Source organism: Gobio gobio (assembly GCF_949357685.1).
Source record: "Gobio gobio genome assembly, chromosome: 1".
NCBI classification, from domain to species: Eukaryota; Metazoa; Chordata; class Actinopteri; order Cypriniformes; family Gobionidae; genus Gobio; species Gobio gobio.
The window spans coordinates 76,748,521-76,771,654 of record NC_137097.1 but is presented as its reverse complement, the minus strand read 5'-3'; the positions used below and the strand labels follow the sequence as shown (position 1 = coordinate 76,771,654).

Sequence of the window (23,134 nt, the reverse complement as noted above, 5' to 3'; positions counted from 1 at the left end):
GAGAATATCGGATCCTGTTGATGGTCAAAGATCTTAAACGATGACCAATGAGCATGAGGTGATTCCCCGATGACGGGTAAGCTCTTCTTTTGGCCAGCGGAGGACAACCTAAGCCAATGGGGGTCACCGCCATTGGGGCACCTCCCAGAAGTGGGGTGTTTTTATGTGAGGTGTGTATGAGAGGTGAGGCAGATGTCTGTGAGGCCAGCAGCATCACTGTGGGAAGGGGAAGCTGTGTTTCGTAGGGGCCAAGGTCAAGACTGGACACAGCAGCCCCTGCCCTAATATTGGCCCCTCTATACCGCTCACCAAATACCGCATAATTGAGAGCCAGGAAACACCTTAAAGATTGGCATTCAAGGGTCAGCTGAGATCATTCTGGTCACTTTAACCTTGCAAATTTCAGTCATGTGTTCAGATTTTAGAGGCATCACACACCTCTAACTTGATGGGAATGCAGCAAAAGAGATTGCTCATTTAGCCCGGCTTCCAGAGATTAAATATGGATTTGTCTTTCATTTTATTTTATTTCCTATTTCCTTTTACTGAAACCCTAAAGAATTGTATGAATACTATTGTACTATATTGTCTGTTCCCCTCTCAATGAGAGAAAGCACGTTATCAGTATGTTGATCAGGAGTTTTGAGAAAAGAAGAACATTGGGGCCCTGTTTGTGAGTGGGAGGGGTAAAAGAGCCTCAAAACGGGGACTGGTCTTTTTAGTGGCCAGCATGTCCGTGATGAGGTGAAGAGACAATTGTGACCCTAAAGGGAAACATGCGTCACCACTTGACCTTCCCTAGTGACCTCACTTGTAGACCAGACGTGGCGGTATGGGACCCCCACATATGGTCTAAAAGGGGGGAATGAAGGGTCAAGGGTCAAGCCAAACATCACTTGTCTCTTCATCAGACACATATCCTTCAAGAATGATTTTATGTTCAATATTAAAATAAGAATGAATGATAATCAAGTTATAACAATTTCCTACATTTGATAAATCAGTTCTCTATATTCAAGGAGTGATTTTGGATATTGTAGTGTTTTAGTTGCTCTGTGCTTTTGAATCCAGCTCTGATGTCTGTGTCAAGACGTGCTGACAGGCAAATGTCCTTGGTGTTTGAAGTGAGAAGAGATCAGCATGTGTTAACTATATGTCTTACTGAGGTGACCCCTGGGGTCATCCATGTAACAGCTATGTGACTCTTTTGGGGAGAAATCTCTGATACTTTTCTTTCTTTATAGAATAAAGTCACTTCTGTACTAAATGTAGTATCAGCATGTTTTGGAGAAGCTTTGTTGATAGTTAGTTAAGATGTCCCGACATTGATGGAAACTGTTTTTCTGGGGAACTTTGTGTGTGTGTCTCATGATTCTGTGCAGATCCAGTATTGGAGATGGTCCTTTCGGCAGACGATTCTAGACTTGGAGGCATCTTTTCTATGACCTCCGAGGTCACACTAGGGACTAATCTGGGCCTGGGCGACATCAAGTCTACGCATTTTTAGTAATATATGCTCCTATCTGTCTACGTGTGGAAAGTTGCTTACATTGCATGTTGTTAGAACCAATCAGAATCATTCCACATGGCAGTAATGACGTGTCTAGACCTTGAAAACAGTATAACTGTTCAGAAAATTGTATGTACGTTAGACGGAGACGGGGAGACTGTTAGAGGGAGCGCGGCCTACGAACTCCTCTTGAGCTGGCTTCTGCTGATGAAACTGCAAACTATTCTTCAGTAAAATTTTCTTTAATTAATCTGACTCCTGGGTCCTAAGCTGTTACCCCAACATTTCTTACTGGAATGGTTTTGTGAGTGATATTCCCTGGAAGAAAGTTTGGACATCACAAATACCTGATAACTAACAAAATGAGAGAAAGTGCTCTCTCAGAAGACTAAAGAATGACATGAATACCCTCTGTTCTTTCTAGAGAAACCTGAATCTACTTTACATTTATTTTGGAATTGCTCTCACACAGAGACATTTTGGTGTGATATCTGTGATTTTATCAAATGTTATGTGAATCCTAATTTTGAATTCACATATAGAAATGTAAGTTTTGGTTTTCAGGAAGGTGAAAAGAAAAAATATGTTTATTTCATAAATCGTAATTTTCTGTACAGCCAATGTATTCATAAATGTACATTTTCTAAGATTTAAGATTTAAACTTGAGATGAAAATGTATTTTGAATCCATTGAGTTCTCTAAAAACTTAAAAGCTACGAGAACAGTGGCTGTGTTTAAGGACTTGGCACTTAATCTGAACTGGAAGACTGAAGGACCTTGGCGTATTATTGCATTATTTTGGGATGACAATGATGAAAATTGTTGTTACTGTACTTTCATACATTTATACGCTTCAACGTCTCCAACACTTCCCCATCAGAGGCTTTTTAAGCCTGTCCAGATATTCTAGCGGCCTGAGAGTTTTGTGAAAATGATCAAAAATGCTGGCAGTGGCTGGTAACTTAAAAAAATAAATAAAGTAATTAAATCAAATAAAAAAAAACACTGGAAAGAGAAATTAAAGGACCTAAATACAGGAACAGCGCAGCCGTGTGGCGTCTGAGCAGAAATGCAGCCTTGGGGACGAAAATCTTATCAAATGAAACATTTGTAGTTCTATATATATTCTATATAGTCTAGTTCTATATATACTCTAGTAAATAAAGCCCTTTTTATGTGTACTTCCGAATTGTTCGATTAATCAAAATGATAGGACCTACTGAATAAAGAGCAAGGCGCAGTCATATTAAAAAACACTGTGAGCATTGAACTGACCTGTATCTGGAGAAAATCACCACAAACAGTGCCTTGCCTTTGTGTTTTGGTGGTGGTGGTGTGTGTGTGTGTGTGTGTGTGTTTACTCTAGTTGAGTGATAGACAAATGATCCGTCAATTGATCTGGAGGAATTCGCACCGTTTCCAAGCGCTAAAGGTCGATGAGAGATTATGTCAGATAAGAAACCACAGCTGTGAAGTCGGACATTTTATACTTCCTGTTCTACACATAAAGGTACACAGTTCATTTACTCATACAAGCAAATGAAAACAAATGCCTGTACTTTCCTTGTAGGGCTGCTGTAATGGTGTGTTTACAAAGCACTTTTGTTACATGGCAAGAAAAAGCCAAGAGAAAATGTGATTTATTTTAATTGTTGGTGGTGGTATCATTGTTCTCATATTCGTTCCATCCAGTGTCTACTCTTTGACTAAGTGGGTGATCTATTATTGATTTCTTATTATTAGTTATAGCAGCCCTTTGGTTTGGTTGTTGTTGAAATCAGTTATGAAGAATTTTAAAAGTCTTGTGCACAAAACTGCATCATTCAGACACATCCAGACATCAAGAATCAGCATATGAAACTAAACAATGGTGACAATCAACAAAACATCTGATGCTGCAATGCATGGAGCAGTTGCTCTGACCTAAAAAAAGGGCACTCCCCTACCAAATACACATTGAATACTTCAAGCATAGACTTGACTGTCCTCTTGGGACACTTGTAAGACGCATGGAAGACTCTCAGCTCTGTTTGAAGGTTGGTCTCTTCCCCCTGAAGTCCAAAACTCACATAGTGAATGTGCTGTATCAACACCTTGGCCAATATCCTTCCACTGCTCTGGGTCAGTGAGTCTCTGCAGTGACATCACAATGTCCCGAGTCTTCCCTTCCCCATAAAATTTTCTCTCAAGCTCCTGTCTCAATCTGTCCAGAAAGGTATAGTATGTCCTTCCCCTGTGATATTCCTCCAAGGTCTGGACTGCATCATCTTCTCTTGCTGATTTGGAAGTGTATTTCAGCTTTGCAGGGACTTTTCTTTGTCTACCTGGAATATTTGTGGGAATGCTGATGTCATTTTCCTCTGCAATTGTTGTGCCAGTGTTGTATATTTGTGAGAATAGGCTGTCTCTCCTCAGTTCCACTACTCCCTTCAAGACACCATCTAACACAGAGTAAGCAGCAGCCAAGTCCAGGTCATCCTGCTGTAGTACTTTTGAGGCAACTGATGTCTCCATGAACACTGGCGTTGCTATTTCAAGACACAGCAAAAATTCAAAATCTATGCTGCTCAACAGCATTTTAGCTTCTCCTGCAGCCAGATCGGGGGGGTCACACTCTCTCAGATCTCTCAAGTACTGTAGGGCAACAGGGAGGACCTTCCTAATTGTCTTTAAAGCATCTTCCCTGCAGCTCCACCGGGTGTCTGAAAGCCTCTGTAGTTCAAGGACACGTTGGTCTGGATTCATGGCTTTTTGAGTATCCAATAATGCAGCATGGCGCTTTGTAGAGTTGGCAATGAATGTGTACAGCCTCTCAACGACTGTAAAGAAATCCACAAAGTGCTTGTTGGATTATGCACTCTCAACTAAAACGAGATTTAAACAATGTGCATGGCAGTGCACATATAATGCTCTCTCATTTTGTCTCTGAATCCGGGACTGCAGCCCATTGTAGCGTCCACTCATATTGGCAGCTCCATCATATCCCTGTCCACAGACATCTTGAATGTTGAAGTTGTTTTGCTCAAGAAGCTTCATCACTACATTCTCCAGTGCCTCTCCCGTTGTTGATGCCACATCACATAGTTGGACAAAGCGTTCCTTTATAGTCATGTTGTGGACATATCGCACAACAAAGGACTCCTGCTCAATATGCGACACATCAGTGGTCTCGTCCAGCAAAATAGAAAATTGTGATGCTTCTGTCACTTCCTTCTGTATGATTCTTTTCACATAAAGACTAAGTGCTTTTATGAGGTCGTTTTGTGTCCTATTGGACAGGAGAGACACCTGACACCTTTGGTTTGATGCTTGTTTTTCCTTGACTGCATCAAGATGAAGCCCAAGTATGCTGTCATATTGGCCAAGCAAATCCACCAGGTTCAGAAAATGTCCTCTATTTGAACTTGACAAGTCTTCTTCATTTCCCCTAAAGGCCAAAGCTTGTTTTGCCAGATATAATGTGATGTCTATTAAACGGAACATAATCTCTCGGTTTTTCTGCCTCTCTCTTTCTTTGGTTGCTTTCATCTGAGAATCAGCTACTGCAAAAGCCCTCTGCAGTGTATCTTTTGTAAAGGCATTCCACCTAATCATGCTTAGCACATGCAATTCACTGCTGCGGTGCTCCTTAATCTTAAATAATCTCCTTAACCTGCCTCCACAAGTTTATCCCTACAGACTTCCATCCTGTCCTGCTCTGGAATCTTTCCTCATTCATAAAATTCCTGCAGCTAAAGCAATGCATGGCATCATTCAGTGGAGAATATTCCAGCCAGGGGTCATCATTATACCATTGGGCTTGAAAAGAGCGCCCATCTGGATTTTTAGGGAACTTTACCATAGGACAGCAAGGCCCGACTGAATTGGAAAATGTGATGAAGGTCTGATCATATTTAAGATTGCTGCTTTGTACATGAGCTGGATCTGTGGGATTAGCCAACCTCAGCAAAAAAATCTAAATCTGTTGACTCTGCCCCACTCGTCATCTCAATATCTTCCCTTGCTGATGCTCTCGTCTCCCTCATCTCATCCTCTTGCTCATCTATCATTTCCCTATTTTGCCTGTCTGTCCTGATCTCATCTGGGATTGGCTCTGGTTCTGGCTCTCTGAATGCAGCTGATGCACTGGGCTCATCATCTGTCCAATTACATATTATTGTTATTGCCATTATCATTATTATTTTAATGCCCACTAGTGGTATTCATGTTCTGCTCAGACAAGATCTTTGAAATGACCTCTAAAATAGCCTATGTTTTTTTTAGATTACAATTATTTAGCATGCAGCTCTTTAACCCTGTACTTTCTAGCATGGTCCTCTCATCTCATATTTGGTGATCATCACTTAGGCCTACCTGATCTATGTGCCTCCTCCTGGTCCACATTTTCCTCACATAGACTGGAGGCTTGTGACTGCTCCTCCTCATCTTAAATGGAATGTAATAATGAAACATTGCCATTAGTAGGCTAAAATATGAGTCTGATTAATTAATCAATTCACCTACACAATGTCATGTCATCTTTATCACAGTGCATAGTCTCTGTCTCACCTGCTGGTTGGCTTTTTCGCAGGCAACCCTGCAGTGATGTGCTGCCCTTTGCTGCCTCCCTGAATCGTCTCTCCCTCTCCTGAATCCGCCTCTTTTCAGTGGGCATCTTGGCTTCAAACAATACCCAAAATAGTGATAGGATTTAGACATTTAACCATTTTGAATAAAATAATTAATGTGATGCATTACTTCCATCATTCATTCTTCTTGCTAAAACAAAATGTGAGAAACTAACTATCAGCAGACATGTAGCTTAGCTTGCCTAATGCCTACCAAAAAAATAGTAGCCTTGGCTGCTTGTCTGCAAGCTATCTGTCTGATTATTTAGGCTAAACGTGGCACACTCATCCTGGATTTATGAAGATTTTAATTCATTTCATAAAACTTGATGATGATGATCTTCCATTTGTTATACCTTTCCGACAACGTTAAGTCGTCTCACCCGACAACCGCGACAATCTCCTTCTAGTGCCGCTCATTCAGGCTCAGCTTAGGTGCCGGTCACGTGCAGCGCTGCAGCCACAGAAACAGAGTTTGTCCTTCCCCCCTACTGACTTTCACTTATGGACGGGTGCCCGAATATGGAAGTGAATGAGGCTTTGGATGTTGTTCCTTTTTGTAAAATCTAGGCCTACGTGAAATTCTGCATTCATTGTGCAATTTTTTAATTTATTTTTTTCCACCTCGGAAGGGCAACGTGAGTCGAGAAGGGCATATGGGCAGTTGCCCGGGCAACCTGAGCAACCCCCCTGTGCACGTCCCTGCCTTCAGTGATTCTGCTCATTATCACCAGGGGTCTTCAATTAATGCCTTAATTATCTCACTAACTTTAACACTGATTCAGTGTTACTTTAATGAGTGGGAGCATATGTTCTCTGAACTGTGTTGATTTAACACTGGGGATTTTGCTGTGAAAACTTGTGGATTGGTAATTAAATTTTACAAGCTGAATACTTAGTTCAGTCAACTTAAAGATTTAAGTACATTGAACTCAATAGTTTTCTACAATTTCTTCTAGAACAAAATAGTTTTCTTAAAAAGCTTGTTAAAATTATGTGGAAACTGCCTTAAATTTCTCAAGCATGTTTTACTCAAAGTTGTAAGTACAAAATACATTGGAACAACAATGGTCCATGTATTAATGTATATTTATTAAACTGGAGATACTGTTCACATTCACATTCACAGTTAGCAGAGTTAAAAAAAATGGACTTAACAAAGTACCTGATAAACTTCACTGCAATATACACCGATCAGGTATAACATTATGATACTTTTTTTGGTCCTCTAACTTATGATACACAAGCTGTGTAGTTGCTGATCCAGTGACAATCACTTTATTTAAGATATTTTTTGTGGACTCAAGTGAAATAAATTCACAGCAATAATATACTCACATTATAAATACTAGTTTATAAATTTAAATGGCAGTTGGCCAATTTAAGGCTGTCGTTTTCTGCGAATTAAATTAGGTAACTTGAGTTTTAATTTAGTGCACAGTATTTTTACAGTAACATACTGTGGTTTACAGTACAATTAACAGTCAATTGTTGCCAGTATTTTACTGTAAAAAGCCTGGTATGGTCTATCAGTTTAGGCAACAAAACAGTTTTGGAAATATACAGCTTTAGTTACTCATTTTAAGGGTTCACTGACTTTCTCCAACCTGCACTGTAAATGATTATTCACTGTATTCAATTAAAATGTGAAAAGTAAATCCAAATATAGGGTTCACAGATTTCTTGCCACTGTATTTAGCAAAAAAATATTTGATTGAGAGATTTGAAAGCTACTTTTGACTGTCAAACAAGTTACATACAATTTAAACAACCCTAACTGTGACTAAATTTCACACATTTTTATACATTCTTATTACAATACTCAGTCAAAAAGATATTAAAATCTAAGGGGCAAGGAGACTGAGGCTTACGAAGGGCAGGTAAGCTAGTTTAGTGAGCACCAAAGTCTTATATCAAAACCTGACCACCTTGTGCACAGGTCTCACACCACACACACACACACACACGTCAGGTCAAACACCAAAACACACTGCACTCTGTGACAGAATCCCACCACCGCACACAAGGGCCTACTAGCGGACTGCCCTGAAGCCTCAGCTCCTGCAACAAAAAGAACAAACTTAATCCAAACAGTTTAACAAATAATACAATTAATACTGAAAAGGCGCAACGGAACAATAACACAAAAGAAAAGAAAATGCCTTCAATGAAGTTTAAACTCAGAATACCAGAATTGAAGGTGGATATTTACAGCACTCTCACATAAACATACAAACTAGAAAAGAAACCAATACAACACCAATACAGATTGGAAAACAAAAATAAGAAAACAACAGATCCAGATATGCGAAAGAGCAGATTTATTCATGGACGTAACCCAAGCAAACTCATGCTGAAGAGCAGGCTCCGCACAGCAGACCAAGCGAGCTCGCGCTAGGGAGAAATGTAAAGTCACCGGAGAAGCCAGTGCAGACAAAGTAGTTTGGTTGAAGTGTAATTTCAGTTACCGGACGAACCAACGAAACAAAGCAGCTCGCGTTGGAGTGTACTCAGTTACCGGAAGAAACAGCAGAGACAAAGCAGCTGGCGTTGGAGAGACTCAGTTACCGGACGAAACAGCAGAGACAAAGCAGCAGCATCAAAGAATGTTCCCCCACAGGCTGCACTGAACACGGTGGTTCCCAACTATTCCTCCTTCATGTTGCTACAGTTGCAAGCATGCAAACAGAAATAGGCCAATAAGGCACGGGAATACAGCGGGGGAACGTTGAGCCAGACAAGGGAACATCCACAAACGATTCTCAAAACTGGCGCTGAAGCGGAAAGCAAGAGCAATCGGAAAGGGCGGTCCACGGGCAGTGATGCACAAAACGGTGCTCTGACACACACACGGTGCCTTAAAGCACCCGTTTATATATCCGAGACACGGCATATGATTGGACCACACGTACACGTTTAATTAAACACAAGGCGCTGTTTATCCCACTACAATAAGAATGAAAGGGTGTTGGTATGTGACAGGAACATTCACTCAAAGAGAGTGTGATAAACAGGTCTAAGAATGCCTAGAGAGATAACACTCTGAGAGATGAGGCTATAAATATAAATGTCACACCCTGCAGCCACTCTGTATGACTGCTGGCCTTTTCTTGCAAGGAATTAAACCATATTTAAAGACAGTTGGAAATGTTTCTCTCTTATTCAGTGATATAATTTTATTTGCCACAACAAGAGTATATCAGACAAGAGTGAAACGGAATGAAGAATGCGGCGATGAACACGCATTCCCAGACAGCCGCTGAAAACCAGCTGTGTTTGATGTTGTTAATCAATTTTTTTCTAAGTATATTTTGATTTCAGTAGTTTGAGTTTTCATTTTTACCATCTGCCTTTTGTTGAATGAGACACGTGAGTTTGTGCATTCATTAGTTATCCTTATAATAAATGTTTAAACTGCACTTTGCCTCACGTGCCCCACCCATAGCCGGTGACAATCCTGCCCTATTAGTATAGACACAGCCCTGAGTGAGAAGCACAGAGTCCGCCAGTTCTGTATTCTCACTGTTGCAGCTGGAGTTTTACAATGTCTGTGCCAAAGAGGCATTAGAAGTGTATGATTCATACATTTCTTATGCCCATGTAACCCCTCCAGTTCGAACCGCCCGCTCCAAGCAGGACTCGAACTCAGGTCCACCGGCATGAGAGTGGGACGCTCTAACAAGGAGGATAAAGGCTGCAACGTCTAGCGTCAGTCGCTAGACCGTCTCTTGAGATCAGAGGAGTGAGCTTTACTCGCACAGTGACTACTAGCTGGCCTCCGTTACACTCACCCCCTAAACTTCACTCCCATCCGGGTCACGGCACCAATGTAATCACCCGCTTCAAGCGGGACTCGAACCCGGGTCCGCCGGCATGAGAGTCGGACGCTCTAACAAGGAGGCTAAAGGCTGCAACATCTAGCGTCAGTCGCTAGAGTGTCTCTTTAGATCAGAGGAGTGAGGTTTACTTGCACAGTGACTACTAGCTGGCCTCCGTTACACCCAGTACAGTCAGATGACTTAACATATGAAAACAAACTGACTAAAACTGCTACTTAGAGTTTCTGTGATTTTCAGTGTGTGAGATTGTCCTATTTTGTTGTTGCTGGTGTTACGGTGTTACCATGTTAAGTTGTGACCTTATGCCAGATGTGAATGACCGGCTGCAGATTTGTCAATTCAGAAAGCCTGTATAGATAGCAGCTTCAGCACAGGGGGTCAGCACCCAAATGTTATTTGTGGTCCCACAACAGGAACAACTTTTCCTGAAAATTTCAGGACTCTCAATTGGGTAATGAAGGTGACGGAACATATGATCAAAATAAAGCAGTAAAATGGGGTGCAAAGCAGTAAAAAGAAATAGCTGCAATCAGCCATGTTAACAATCAACAAAAGATGATTAGCCTATTTGTCACCATTTCCTCATGCAGTTATTTTTATCTGGATTCATAAAGCTTGAGATCAAGGTTTTTATATATACTGGTGTTGTGATTGAATTCAGCACTTTAATATTGCCTCAAATCCACACAGTCATTAGCAGAAAAATAAGTTGTTGTTTTTTTTAATAGAATCTTGCTTGTTTGGACATTTCTGAGGTTCTAAGCTCCCATTTCCGCATTGGCTATCTTCAGTAAACAGATGATGATGAGTCTGTGTTTGTTATAAAAACCATGCACACGTGTGCCTCCTTTGGTGAATTTCAGTTTCCCTTTGGTTCACACCTTCAGCATGCTGGTGCAAAAGCTAAGCTGGATCATTTGTAAGTAATGAATTAGGTTCAACTGGCATGATTTCAACTGCTCACTTCAGTGTTTCAATTCATTTCTATTTGATTTTCAGTGCTGCTGTTTCTGTCTTAGCATGGTAAGAATGGCAATTGACTAATGTATAATTGTCACATGTCTGTCCTGTCCCGTGTAGCACATGTGTTGTTTTGTTATTTTGGGCCATGTGCTCCTGTCTCTGTCTGGATCCCACCCCCCTTGGGCCAGTACATTTTGACCTTCCTAGAACATAAACAGGACATTTCAACATGGTCAGCATATTAGCAGGAATTAAGCCAAAAATAAATTCATAGAGAATCATAAGAATCCTTAAAGGAATGATTCACCCAAAAATGACAATTTGCTGTTAATTCTCTCACCCTCAGGCCATCCAAGAGGTAGGTGACTTTCTTTCTTTAGTAAAACAGTAAAGAGGATATTTTAGCTGAAACATGGTCCTCTGTGATTCATTTAATGGAAGTCAATGGGTGCCGTCACTTAAGCCCCGTTTCCACCGAAATTACCCGGAAAAATTTGTACCAGGAACTTTTAGAAGACCTGCTGCTGTCTGCGTTTCCACTGCGGCCTAAAGTACCGTGAAGATTAGGCAAATTAGTCCGGTGATGTAGGACTGCGCGCGGCGCGACTGCTCCTCCCAGTCAGCGACGGAGTGTAATCATTTTTGTGCGATACATGTCAGCAACAATAACAAGTATGGAGGAGATTCAAGCAGCGCTGCTTTTGCTGGTTATGTATTGGTTTACTTAAGAGGTCATTAACAAAACTGCGGAAAAGAGACAAGCACTGATACGTATTCTGAAAGCTCGTAAAGCTAGATTTAAAATAAGACAAAGTTATTATCAGCTATACGGACATTGACCGTGAGATGGCTGAGACGAACGCGTGCCATTGGACAGAAAGAGCAAGACTGATATTTGCTGAACGCAGAACGATCATAGCAAAATACTTTGCTGGTTGAAATCAAATGCTGCATGAGCTCAACCAATCAGCATGTTCAGTGCCCAAGTCCCACCCCCGAAAGTTCCCGAACTTTAAAAAAGTACTACCTCTGGAGCAGGGCCGTTCGGAGGGGGAAATATTTACCCGGAACTTCATTTAGACCCTGGTTCCTGCGGTCAAAACACACCGAGTACCACCCCAAAGTTCCTAGTTCCTGGGGAAAGTTCCTGCGGTGGAAACGCGGCTTTACATATGCAGACAAAACTAAATTATACCCGCGGCTCCTGACGATACATTGAGGTCTTAAGAAGCTGTAACGGAGGGAATCCACTGGAGGCAAGCTTAAAGATGAACCCAAGTGCAGTTTAATGATTAACATGAACAGACACAAAACGGACTTGGACTTGGACTAATATGTTGGTTATGTGACTTATGAGCAACAACCTTTTTATTTTGGGTATGTCTTTTTATGTCAAAATGTGTGGCGTGCGGTGAGGGGTTAACAACTCTGATTGGCCATTGCATTCAAGAGATCAACAAACATGTCTGTGATTGGACACATTGCTCAACACTAAACAAACGTAAATAGCGTAAAAGACCTTCAAAGCTCTCCTGGGTGCAGACACAAATACGCACTGAGTGTTTGCCAAATCTGTTTGCCCCCATTGAACTGGGCCAGTCAAGTACAATTTTAAACAACAGAGTTAGCAAAAGAGCAATTACAGTGTGAAGTGTGTTTATTATAAGCATGCAGGAGAAGTGAACACTTTTGATAAGCAACAATAAGTCTGTGAACCCATTGAAAATATTCAGCTTTAGTTCACTTACTTTCTCCACCATGCACTGGGAATGATTACTCACTGTATATTCCATGAAAATGTGAAAAGTACAATTATTTGTGCGGTATTGGTTTAGTCATACTGTGTTTGTCTACAATTATCAAGGCAGAAATCCAAATATTTGGTTCAACTTCTTGCTATTGTATTTAATAAAAAAATATATCAGTGGGAGATTTGAAAGCTACTTTTGACTGTCAAACAAGTTACATAAAATTTCAACAACATGACTAAATTTCACACATTTTTATACATTCTTGTCTAACTTGTATACTTTACACTCATCTGAGGAGAAGTTTTACTCGTAATACATCTGTGATTATGAAAATGGTTAGGGTTAGGGCTATAATAAGTAGAATCTCTATATAATTTAATTGGTAAGTCGACACAGTTTCACTGCTGTCTGTCTATCAAATCCAAACACAGCGTAGAGCGGCTGAGTGAATGTGGTCTGGACTCTGTGGATGAGGCTCATTGTGTTTGAGATGCTGTAGAAGGACAAAATCCCTGCGCTGTGATCCACATACACTCCTATTCTACTGGAGATATTGACCACAGGAAGGACGGTCTCGATGTTATTGTGCCAGGATGAGCAATAGTTTGGAGAGCAGAACACAGTCCAGGAATGATTGTTACGTCCAGCCGCACTCTCAGGACCATTTCCCTTCCTGCTGATGCTCTTATATGTCACTCCTATATCTACTCCTAATCTCCCATCTCCACTCCACTCCACCTCCCAGTAACAGCGTCCATTCACACTCTCCACACATAACACCTCAAACCAACAATCAAATCTGTCTGGATGATCAGGATAACGCTGATTTGTGTCAGCGAAAGTGACCGCTGTGTTTCCCTCAGACAGACGGAGCCGATTATTCACTGAGTTTGGATCCAGAGTCAGCAGACGGAAATCTGATGAAGAGAAATGTAAAACCTAAAGTCAATGCCACTTGCAAATAATCCATAATGAAGTTTGTTTCTAATTATTTCGTTTGTTGCAGCCTATGTATACAAAATACAAAAAGAAACAGTTTCATCTGGAAACACATTATATTTTAAACAGTAAAACAGTCAAACTCTCCCGCTAGACTGGATTTCAGACTTGTGTGTTTTCATAGTAACTCACATTGTAGAAACTTCTCTCTGGTCGGATATTCATGAGCCAGAATGACCTGGACGGCTTTCACTACGGACACCAAAACACATCAGCAGTTTAATTCTCATGTCAAAAGGAATTCAAACCTATTTATCTTTGATAAATGAGAATAACCAAATCCCTAGTAAAGTACCTGTTCCAGATATCTTTTCTGTCTCCTCGCTGCAGAACTGCTGCAGTTTGTCTCTGAGTTGAGAGACAGATTTCACTACATCATCAAAAGACAGACGAGAACTGACAGTGAAGCCGTCTGTAGATCCAGAGAGAGAGACAGACGACAAACTCTACAGACACAAACACAAACTCGCTGTGATTCCAGAAGCTTGTTAAAGTCCTCAGTGTTTGAGAAGATCTCTGTTACCTGGATGAAAATAACATGATCGTGTGTGTGTGAAAGCTGCTTCAGCTCAGCGTCTCTCCTCCTCAGATCATCAATCTCCTGCTCCAGTCGCTCCAGTCGTTCTTCAGCTCGACTCACTGCAGCTCGTTCCTGATCTCTGATCAGCTGCGTCACCTCAGAGCGACGTCTCTCAATGGAGCGGATGAGCTCAGTGAAGATCCTCTCACTGTCCTGCACTGCGGTCTGTGCAGAGCGCTACACACACACACACACACACACACACACACACACACACACACACACACACACACACACACACACACACACACACAGGCTTCAGTGGGACTAGAAGAGCTCCAGCGCTGGAGGAAAGTCCAAACTGAGACTCAAACTTCTCTTCTTCTCCAAACTCACCTTATGAGACGCCACAGCCTCTCTCAGCTCCTGCAGATCTTTCTCTCTCTGCTGGATTCTCTTCTGGATGTTTCTCTGTGTTTGCTCAAAATGACTCTGCAGGAATCAGCAATATATGATTAAATCTACACTATCATTCAAATGTTTGTGGTTGGATCACTCATGAGATCTAGTATGAAGCAGTACCTGTTTCTCTGTCCTCGCTGCTACAATTGATACAGTGTCATGATGTTTGTGTTCATCCACCAAACACAGCACACAGATGCACCGCTGGTCAGTACGGCAGTAAATCTCTAGCAGTTTACCATGTCGAGAGCAGATCATCTCCTGCAGTCGTCCAGTGGCGTCCATCAGATTGTGTCTGTTACCTCTGAAGAGACTCTCGTGCTGTTCAAGGTGATTTTGACAGTAAGAGCTTCGGCACTCCAGACACGACTTCACTGCTTTCTGTTTTCTCCCAGAGCAGGAGTCGCACAGCACATCTCCAGATCCAGTGTGAGGAACAGGAGCAGATTGGAGTCTCGTCTTCTTCAGTTTCTCCACCATCTCAGCAAACACCACATTCTTACCTAAGGCTGGTCTTGGTGTGAAGGTTTTTCTGCACTGAGGGCAGCTGTAGATTCCCTTCTGATCCTCCTGATCCCAGCAGTCTGAGATGCAGCTCATACAGTAACTGTGTCCACAGGGAATCGTCACTGGATCCTTCAGGAGATCCAGACACACTGGACAGGTGAACTGATCCTCAGCCCATGAGATACTGGCTTCTGCCATTTCTCCTTTTAAACACACAGACAGAGAGATGATGCACACTGCAGTTTGACAGTCAAGTTCCTTCTTCTAACTGAAGGGTTTATAAATCATCCTACACTGACTACATCGTTTAGATGACAAAGTTGTCTAAAATATAAAAATTTATACTGTCTAAAAATATGATTAAACTCTTTCAATACTGATTTTGCTTTAACAGTACTAGCACCACACACTAATGTAAATCATGTTACGCACATGATCTGGACCATGATGAGAGTAAGAGAGACTCACTGATGTCCAATATATTGACTCAATACACATTTTAAAATAATTGAATGTGCTTTAAACACGCGAAAATAAAACTCAGCAATAAAAGGAACAGAAAAATGTCAATATAAGAGTCTCTGAACAGAAATAACCATAGCCGTGACAGAAATTAACTTCCAGTTGAATAATGAACAGCTACAGTTTATCAAATCTATAAATCTATACTTTAAATCATACTTTTCTGTCAATCTGACTTACTGTGTGGCCGATCATCATCTGAACTTCTGCTCACTTTAAAACACACGAGGAAAACACAAACTGTAAGTGAATCTGCTGAACATTATTATGCACTACATGCCTTTATGATTCAGAATGAAGAGATCTAATCTACAAATTATTTAATTCATAAAGGCACTTCATTTATCTCCTTCACCCACTTATTTCTTCACTTCTGCTTTAGTGTACTACTCATTATCCACAATCTTCATTTCACACACACTCTCAGAAAAAATAAACCTGTCACTGGGCCGGTACTTTTTCAAAATGTACACCTTTGTACTTTTAAGGTAGGGCTACCAATCTGCAGCCTTTAGGTGTTTATTTTGAAAAGTTTCCGCCCCAGTGACAGTTTTCTGCGAGTGCACTATCGTAAAAACTGGGTAAAAATATATTAATATCACATAAATAAATACAAATAAATAAAACAACAACGCTTTGCTGCTACTTGTCAGATTATATACTCAAACATCACAGTGAACGTCATTCACCAAGAACAACACATTCCTGAACTATGTTCTTAATCTGGTAATGAGTCACACACTTATTTTATTAGATTTTTATTTATTATTTTTTTCAGAGACTCAGTAGATCAGTGCTTTATTTTTGTGTCCAACAAAGACTGAGACTCAATATTATTATTATACCTTTCTGTTATATGTATATAGTCTTTATATAGTTATAATTTTACCAACTGAATATCTGCCCGTTTTAAACGAATTAAAATCCTGTGACTCGTGTTTTGCTTCCTCGATACGCAAATCATAATCAAGTACAGCCGAAATGTCTTTTTACACTGAAATGTCATTGCCTAGTAGTGTATTTGACTGATGCTCTGTATCTTTTCGTTGTTAGTATGCTAATGTACATACTTTGTTAATATACGTGTTGTTAAATCAAACCTTACCTTCACGGTGCGCCATTTTATGCTCGACGCCTCGACACGAAACCGAAAGTAAAAGGTGTCGTCACGATGAAGCGAGTTTTAAAACATGGCCAGATCCATCTAGTTAAAATAATGTTTTAGGTCTATTACTGTTTATTTCCGCTTACTTTACACGTTACTTTGTATAAAAATATTATGTATTATATTAAAAGACAATATTATAGGAATTTCTTTAGGCAATAACTACATAGGCAAATGGCTTCTGGTGATTTAAAAGTATAATTCAAAATTATTTATTATAAACAAATAAATAAAGTAATATACACTGTATGTTTATATATATATATATATATATAATATATATATATATATATATATATATATATATATATATATATATATATATATATATATATATATATATATATATATATATATATATATATATATATTAGGGCTGAACGATATGGACAAAATTTCATATCTCGATTTTCATGCCAGATATCTCGATATCGATACAATACGATATGACTACGTGTTCGGTGAAAACCAAGCATTTCTCAGAAAAATAATAAGATCATAATACAAAAAAATTTGGAAAGTAAATGCATTTGCTACTAACAGAACAGAGGTAGTTACAGGCAGCACAACAGATTCTTTGCCAGGAACACTAGCTTGTTAACCATGTCTGGCTTCAGACAGGACCTCTGACAACTCACAATGTTGCCTGATGCACTAAAAATTCTCTCTGAGGGAGAGCTGGTGGCCTGCATGCACAAGTATTTTCTTGCCATGTTGCTGACCCAGGGAAAGTTGACTTTGTGAGTTAATCTCCACCACAGAAGGGGGTCCTCGTCATTGTCAATTGTGGGGGACTGCATGTAGGCACTCAGCTCAGCTTCTATGGCAGCAGTGGGATCAATAGGTACTGTTGCACTTGCGGTGGATCTTTTGAAGAATCTTCCCAATGACTTTTTAGCCTTTTTGGTGGGTGGGGGTAAAACTTCTTCCACTCTGGTCTCTCTGCACTCAACAGAATGCTAGAAAATAGTAAAAACAAAATAAAACAAGAAAAAAGATTTTAATTAGTTTTATTTATGATCATTACTGTATGAACAACACAATTCAGCTAAATTTAAACTTAAATATTTACTAAAATGTAAGATAATGCATTTAAATGGAAGGAACTCTTCTCATTTACTCCATTCTAACCATTATTTTTACCTTGTGTTCCATCATCTTCATCTCTGACACCAGTCTAGCTTTGATGATGGGGACGTCGTTGACACTGATGTATTGTGTCTTGTATCTTGGATCTAAGAAGGATGCCACATCCAGGAGCTCTTGTGTAACTCTCTCTTCATACTTGCTGTTCAAGTACTCCAAAATTTTCTTTTTTAAGGACATGTCCGTATCACCCTCCTCTGGTGCCAAGATGGTTGTGTTAAACAGGCTGAGTACTGGTTTGATGTGTGAAACACTAACATAATCCTCCCCTGACAGAGCATCCGTGAATTCCAGCAGTGGTCCCAGTGCCTTGCTGACTGACTCCAGCACATCCAGATCTTGATATCCAAGAATTAGGTGCTGGGTGTTTCTGTCCTCTGAGAGGACCTCATGGAGTGCTTTCTGCTGCTCCAGAATCCTGTTAATCATGAGCACCCTAGACCCCCATCTAGTTTGGCACTCAGTGATGAGTCCATGGACTGGAAGGTTGAGGCGCTTCTGGGCTTGCTCAAGTGCCACTATCTTTTTCCAGCTGTGTGAGAAGTGGCACACCAACTTTTTGCAGACACCTGTTGCACGGCTGATCTGGCTGTCACCTTTCACTGTGTTTTCTTGGAAAAATAGATGTACAAAAATAATTCATGATTATTTTACAACAGCTAAATAACCACATAATAATGCAGATTGTTTTCTCTCTCTCTCTCTCTCTCTCTCTCTCTCTCTCTCTCTCTCTCTCTCTCTCTCTCTCTCTCACACACACACACACACACACACACACACCTATCTCCCTCTCTCTGTCTCAAAGTTATTAAAAATAAACATAGCAAAATGTACCTATTGCCAGGTGTAGCCTGTGTCCGAAGCACTGAAGGCGCGTCCAGCCATTCACCTCCAAAGCCTTTATCATGTTCGATGCATTATCAGTCGTCACGCAAACTTGTTGGTCCTCCTTCAAGTTCCAGTCTGCTAACGCACCTCTCATCTCCTCCGCTATATAATCCCCGGTATCCTCCCCGGGGAAGAATGATGTCTGCAGACAGCGGGTCTTGAGTTCGAAGTTTGTTGTAATAAAATGGACCGTTAAACTTATGTATGGTTCGGTTGTCCGGCTCGACCACAGGTCCGTGGTGGTGGCGAAATGATCGATTTCGTGGAGCATTTATTCATTTTACACTCATTATAAAGTTTTGGAATGGCCACTTGATTCAAATGTGTTCGGGATGGTATTTTATAACACTTGTCCAGCGTCCAAACCATTTTTTTAAAGCCTTCTTTTGAGACAGTGTACACAGGTACCGTGTCTTTTGCAATGAGGTATGTTATAGCGTTTGTAATTTCTTTATGTCTGGTGGACGTCGACTCGTACGGCGAAACGCTACTGAATCCATCAGCAATCAAACTTTGCTTTGGTTTATTTTGGGATGACTGAGAAGTCCCCGGTGTTTCTCTCATTGTCATGCACTCATCATGCAGCACGCGATGGTGTTGTTTCAGGAGGTGAAACATGTTTGTTGTGCTACCTTGCTTAGTCGCAATTTTTGCTAAGCACGACCTGCACAACAGGTCACTCTGGTTTACATCGTCTTTTCTGAATCCAAAATACTTCCAAATTATGGAAGATGATTTATGTTTTGGCACCAAGTCAGATTCTGCACTGCCACCGGCCGCATTATCTCCCGCACTCATTTTCTTTCTTTCTAATTTATCCGCTCTCTCTGTACAGTGTGCATAGACGTTGGAACATGGGGGGCTGGGGGGGCGGCCGCCCCCCTCCCCCTTTCCCCCCCAGCTTACAGGCAGCTGGGGGGGGTTTTGTACGTTGTTTTTGTTTTCCGTCGTTTATATATATATATATATATATATATATATATATATATATATATATATATATATATATATATATATATATATATATATATATAGAATCTGAATTAAAATGTGTTTGATTTAAGCCTACATTTCAAAAATTTGTGTCAGAAAATTTATTGTTTTTAAGCCTTTCGCACATACGATCACACATGTGTAATCAGTCTAGGCTGGTCCCTGGAGTGTATGATCAAGTGCATCACATGATCAACTGCTAAACTCAAATGTTGAATTTAGCCAGAGACAGGCGCGCTCAGAGCTGTCATATATCACAACTTTTCAGTGTTTTCAACCACATACTGTTTATTTTAGGTTTCAAACATATAAATTCACATAAGTACTAAAAAAACTGCACTCGGAGGACCTTCTTCCTTCCTGCTGATGCTCTTATACGTCACTGATAGATCCACTCCTAATGTCCCATCTCCAGCCCACTCCACCTCCCAGTAACAGCGTCCAGTCACACTCTCCACACACAGCGCCTCGGTCCAACAATCAAATCTGTCTGGATGATCAGAATACGGCTGATCTGTGTCAGCGAATGTGACCGCTGTGTTTCCCTCAGACAGACGGAGCCAATGATTCACTGAGTTTGGATCCAGAGTCAACTGGTGGAAGTCTAATGAAGAGAAATGCACAATTGTTTATTATCTGAATGAATCCAATCCAGTTCTGTTTATATGAAACCTGAACTTGATTCACACATTAGTGCACATGAACAAAATGTCAACATATGCGCAGTGTGTCGGTCTCCGTGTTCAGAAACGTTTCAGTCCGATTGAGCCATCAGTGCGATTATAAGCAAATTATGAGAGCGCATGTAAACTTAGCCAAAGAAAACTCAGTTCATTTCAACCCATAGCATGTAATTTAAGCCCAGACAAGTATTTTTGTAATTAATTCATCTGATATTTTCATGTTATTCCACATCATGCAAACATATTATACAGTTAATTTAGCATAAAACTCTCCCACTAGACTGGATTTTAGACTTGGGTGTGTTTTCACAGTAACTCACATTGTAGAAACTCCTCTCTGGTCTGATACACTGAAAAAAATGATTATTGCCCTTATTAAATTAAGCTTAATAAAATGTAGCTTGCTTAAATCATTTAAATTTAGTTTTTGAATTTAATAAAAAAAATTCATTGAATTACATGTGTTTTGAACCAAGCTAAGTAAATTAATTAAATACAGTATAAAAGTTGGTCCAGTGGCTTAAAACCATGGAACTGCTATGCAGAAGGTTGCTGGTTCGATCCCAGCAGTCACCACCAGTGTGTCCTTGAACAAGGCACTTTTCTCCATGTTGCTCCAGGGGGATTGTCCCTGTAATAAGGCCACTGTAACTCAGTCCACTTTGGATCAAAGCGTCTGCCAAATGCATAAATGTAAATGTAAAAAAAGGTTGGTTCTCTGCGCATGCGCGTGAACACTGTTTCTTTGGCACCTTTGCAGTCAGTTTCACGCATAGGTTTCACGCAGTGAGAGTTGAATCGAGTTTCATCATTCGATGGATTCGCACGGTAAGTAATATTTCATATTATACATTACTGTTTATCAAAATAAATAGTTTGTTGACTATAACGTTAAAGAATATAAAAGGTTCAGAACGCATATTGGACAAATTCCACAGCGGCCATCGATCACATAAGTTACCTCGCGCGCCGGCAGCCTTATATACAAATACTACCGATTTATGTCATGTAATGTACTTTTAAGATATTTTTTGGCAAGAATGTTGCTTTATAAACGTAAAATATACCGTTTATTCATAAAGATAGCTCCTATTTAAAGTTGCTTCAACGTTTTTGAGCTCCAGTCGTCATCAGCCGTTCTCACAGAGAACAGTTTTAACGTGAACCCCGCCGGTGCTGCTAGAAGCGGCAGTGGCTTCTAATGTGTCTTTGGTGGTTACACATAAAAGTTAGCCGAGCGCCTGGCGGTTCCAGTGGCTGAAAATCACTGTGGTGACACGTGAAACACGTAAATGTAGCGTTTGTGTAAGTTACATAGAAAAACAATGGAATGGAAAACGCGTTCTGTGTGAAAAGCCTCCAATATATCAGTCAACGACTGTGTTTGTGTGTGTGTGTGTGTGTGTGTGTGTGTGTGTGTGTGTGTTTGCGCTGTAATATTTTATAATATGAGGAGAATTTCCACATATTTCCTATAGCTCAAATTCACATTCACAGTATAGCGTTGGAATTCTGAACCTTTTTAGTGTTACACGTTAACAAGGGGTTACTATGATCCTGCAAATATCTTTACCACTGAAGCCATTCATTTTGCTAACTTTAATAGTCTGATAAATGTATCCAGAATGAACAATAATAATCATTGTATGCTTGCTTTTCTTTGAGGTGTTCCTTGCACAGACGGAGTTTCCAGGTTCACATTTTAGTCCAATCCCAGAGTTTTGTTCCAACAATTTGCACAGTAAGTAGTATTTCGTTATGGAACATCATTCAATATAGTAAACAATCTGTTGACTGATTTAAGAAAATAGTGGTTATGAAGCATTATATAATATGCTCAACGCTAGAAAATTTATATTTGGTTATGGATGTTTTTTTAATCTTTATTACAGAGACATCCCTTCTTTTTGCTAGCTTTAATAGTGTGGTAAATGTATCCAGAATGAACAATAATAATCATTGTGTGCTTGCTTTCATTTGAGGTGTTCCTTGCACATGCGAGTGACAACAGACAGAGTTTCCAGGTTCACATTTTCAGTCCAGTCCGAGAGTTTTGTTCCAACAATTTGCACAGTAAGTAGTATTTCATTATGGAACATCATTCAATACAGTAAACAATATATCTAAAAACACTAAACAAATGTTTTAACCATGCATGTAATACTAGCTTTTCCGAAATGTATGAAAGATTATTTAATAGAAGGTTCGAGTGGTGTGTGTATGAGAGGATATGGAAACAAGCACAATATGGTGCGTGTCTACTGCCACGGAGCGAGCGCATTTAGTTAATTCCTATGGAAGTTGAGCATCTTCAGGTTCGCAAGAGTGAAGCTCCCCTAGTGTCAACTGGCACAGAGCAGGGGTAACATTTTCAGTTTATTCTTATTGAAGTTGAGCGTGAAGTTCAACTTTCATAGGAATGAACAGAAAATACTTCGCTCGCTTCATGCCAGTATTACCATTACGCTGCAGAACAAATATTGCCCAGCACTTGCCCTCCAACTTCAGGGAGAAACTGCTGTCTTTCCAGCGCTATGTGATAGGCCTAAGCGAAAAACAAAACATTCATGTTCTCAGA

General features: G+C 40.3%; 3 protein-coding genes across 4 annotated transcripts in view; all 3 read right to left on the bottom strand.

Annotated features, from left to right (window-relative positions):
* Nucleotides 1–9,431: 9,431 nt before the first annotated feature.
* LOC307124851 (E3 ubiquitin/ISG15 ligase TRIM25-like) lies at nucleotides 9,432–16,830 on the bottom strand. Of its 2 annotated transcripts, XM_079814309.1 has the most exons (8): nucleotides 16,787–16,830; nucleotides 15,862–15,894; nucleotides 14,773–15,362; nucleotides 14,587–14,682; nucleotides 14,194–14,427; nucleotides 13,966–14,116; nucleotides 13,803–13,862; nucleotides 12,185–13,588 (listed from the first exon to the last, which is right to left on the bottom strand). In XM_079814309.1, the coding sequence occupies exons 1-8, from the start codon at nucleotides 16,800–16,802 to the stop codon at nucleotides 13,047–13,049; spliced, it is 1,722 nt and encodes a 573-aa protein (XP_079670435.1). In that variant the 5' UTR covers nucleotides 16,803–16,830; the 3' UTR covers nucleotides 12,185–13,046. The 2 variants fall into 2 exon arrangements, with proteins under 2 accessions (XP_079670436.1, XP_079670435.1); XM_079814310.1 differs by lacking the exon at nucleotides 15,862–15,894 and having other exon boundaries at nucleotides 9,432–13,588.
* LOC307125013 (E3 ubiquitin-protein ligase TRIM35-like) overlaps nucleotides 9,976–23,134 on the bottom strand; it is a 302,217-nt gene continuing 289,058 nt past the window's right edge. The window contains exon 7 of the mRNA XM_079814576.1: nucleotides 9,976–10,108. The gene's annotated coding sequence lies outside the window, so the exon portion shown is untranslated. The remainder of the gene's footprint in view (nucleotides 10,109–23,134) is intronic.
* Nucleotides 17,401–23,134, bottom strand: part of LOC307123008 (uncharacterized protein) — a gene marked incomplete at its 3' end in the record, with an annotated part of 84,428 nt that continues 78,694 nt past the window's right edge. Inside the window, exons 17-19 of the mRNA XM_079811379.1 lie at nucleotides 20,214–20,477; nucleotides 17,990–18,603; nucleotides 17,401–17,805 (exon numbers count right to left, since the gene is read on the bottom strand). Of these exons, the coding sequence (XP_079667505.1) occupies nucleotides 17,401–17,805; nucleotides 17,990–18,603; nucleotides 20,214–20,477 (1,283 nt within the window). The remainder of the gene's footprint in view (nucleotides 17,806–17,989; nucleotides 18,604–20,213; nucleotides 20,478–23,134) is intronic.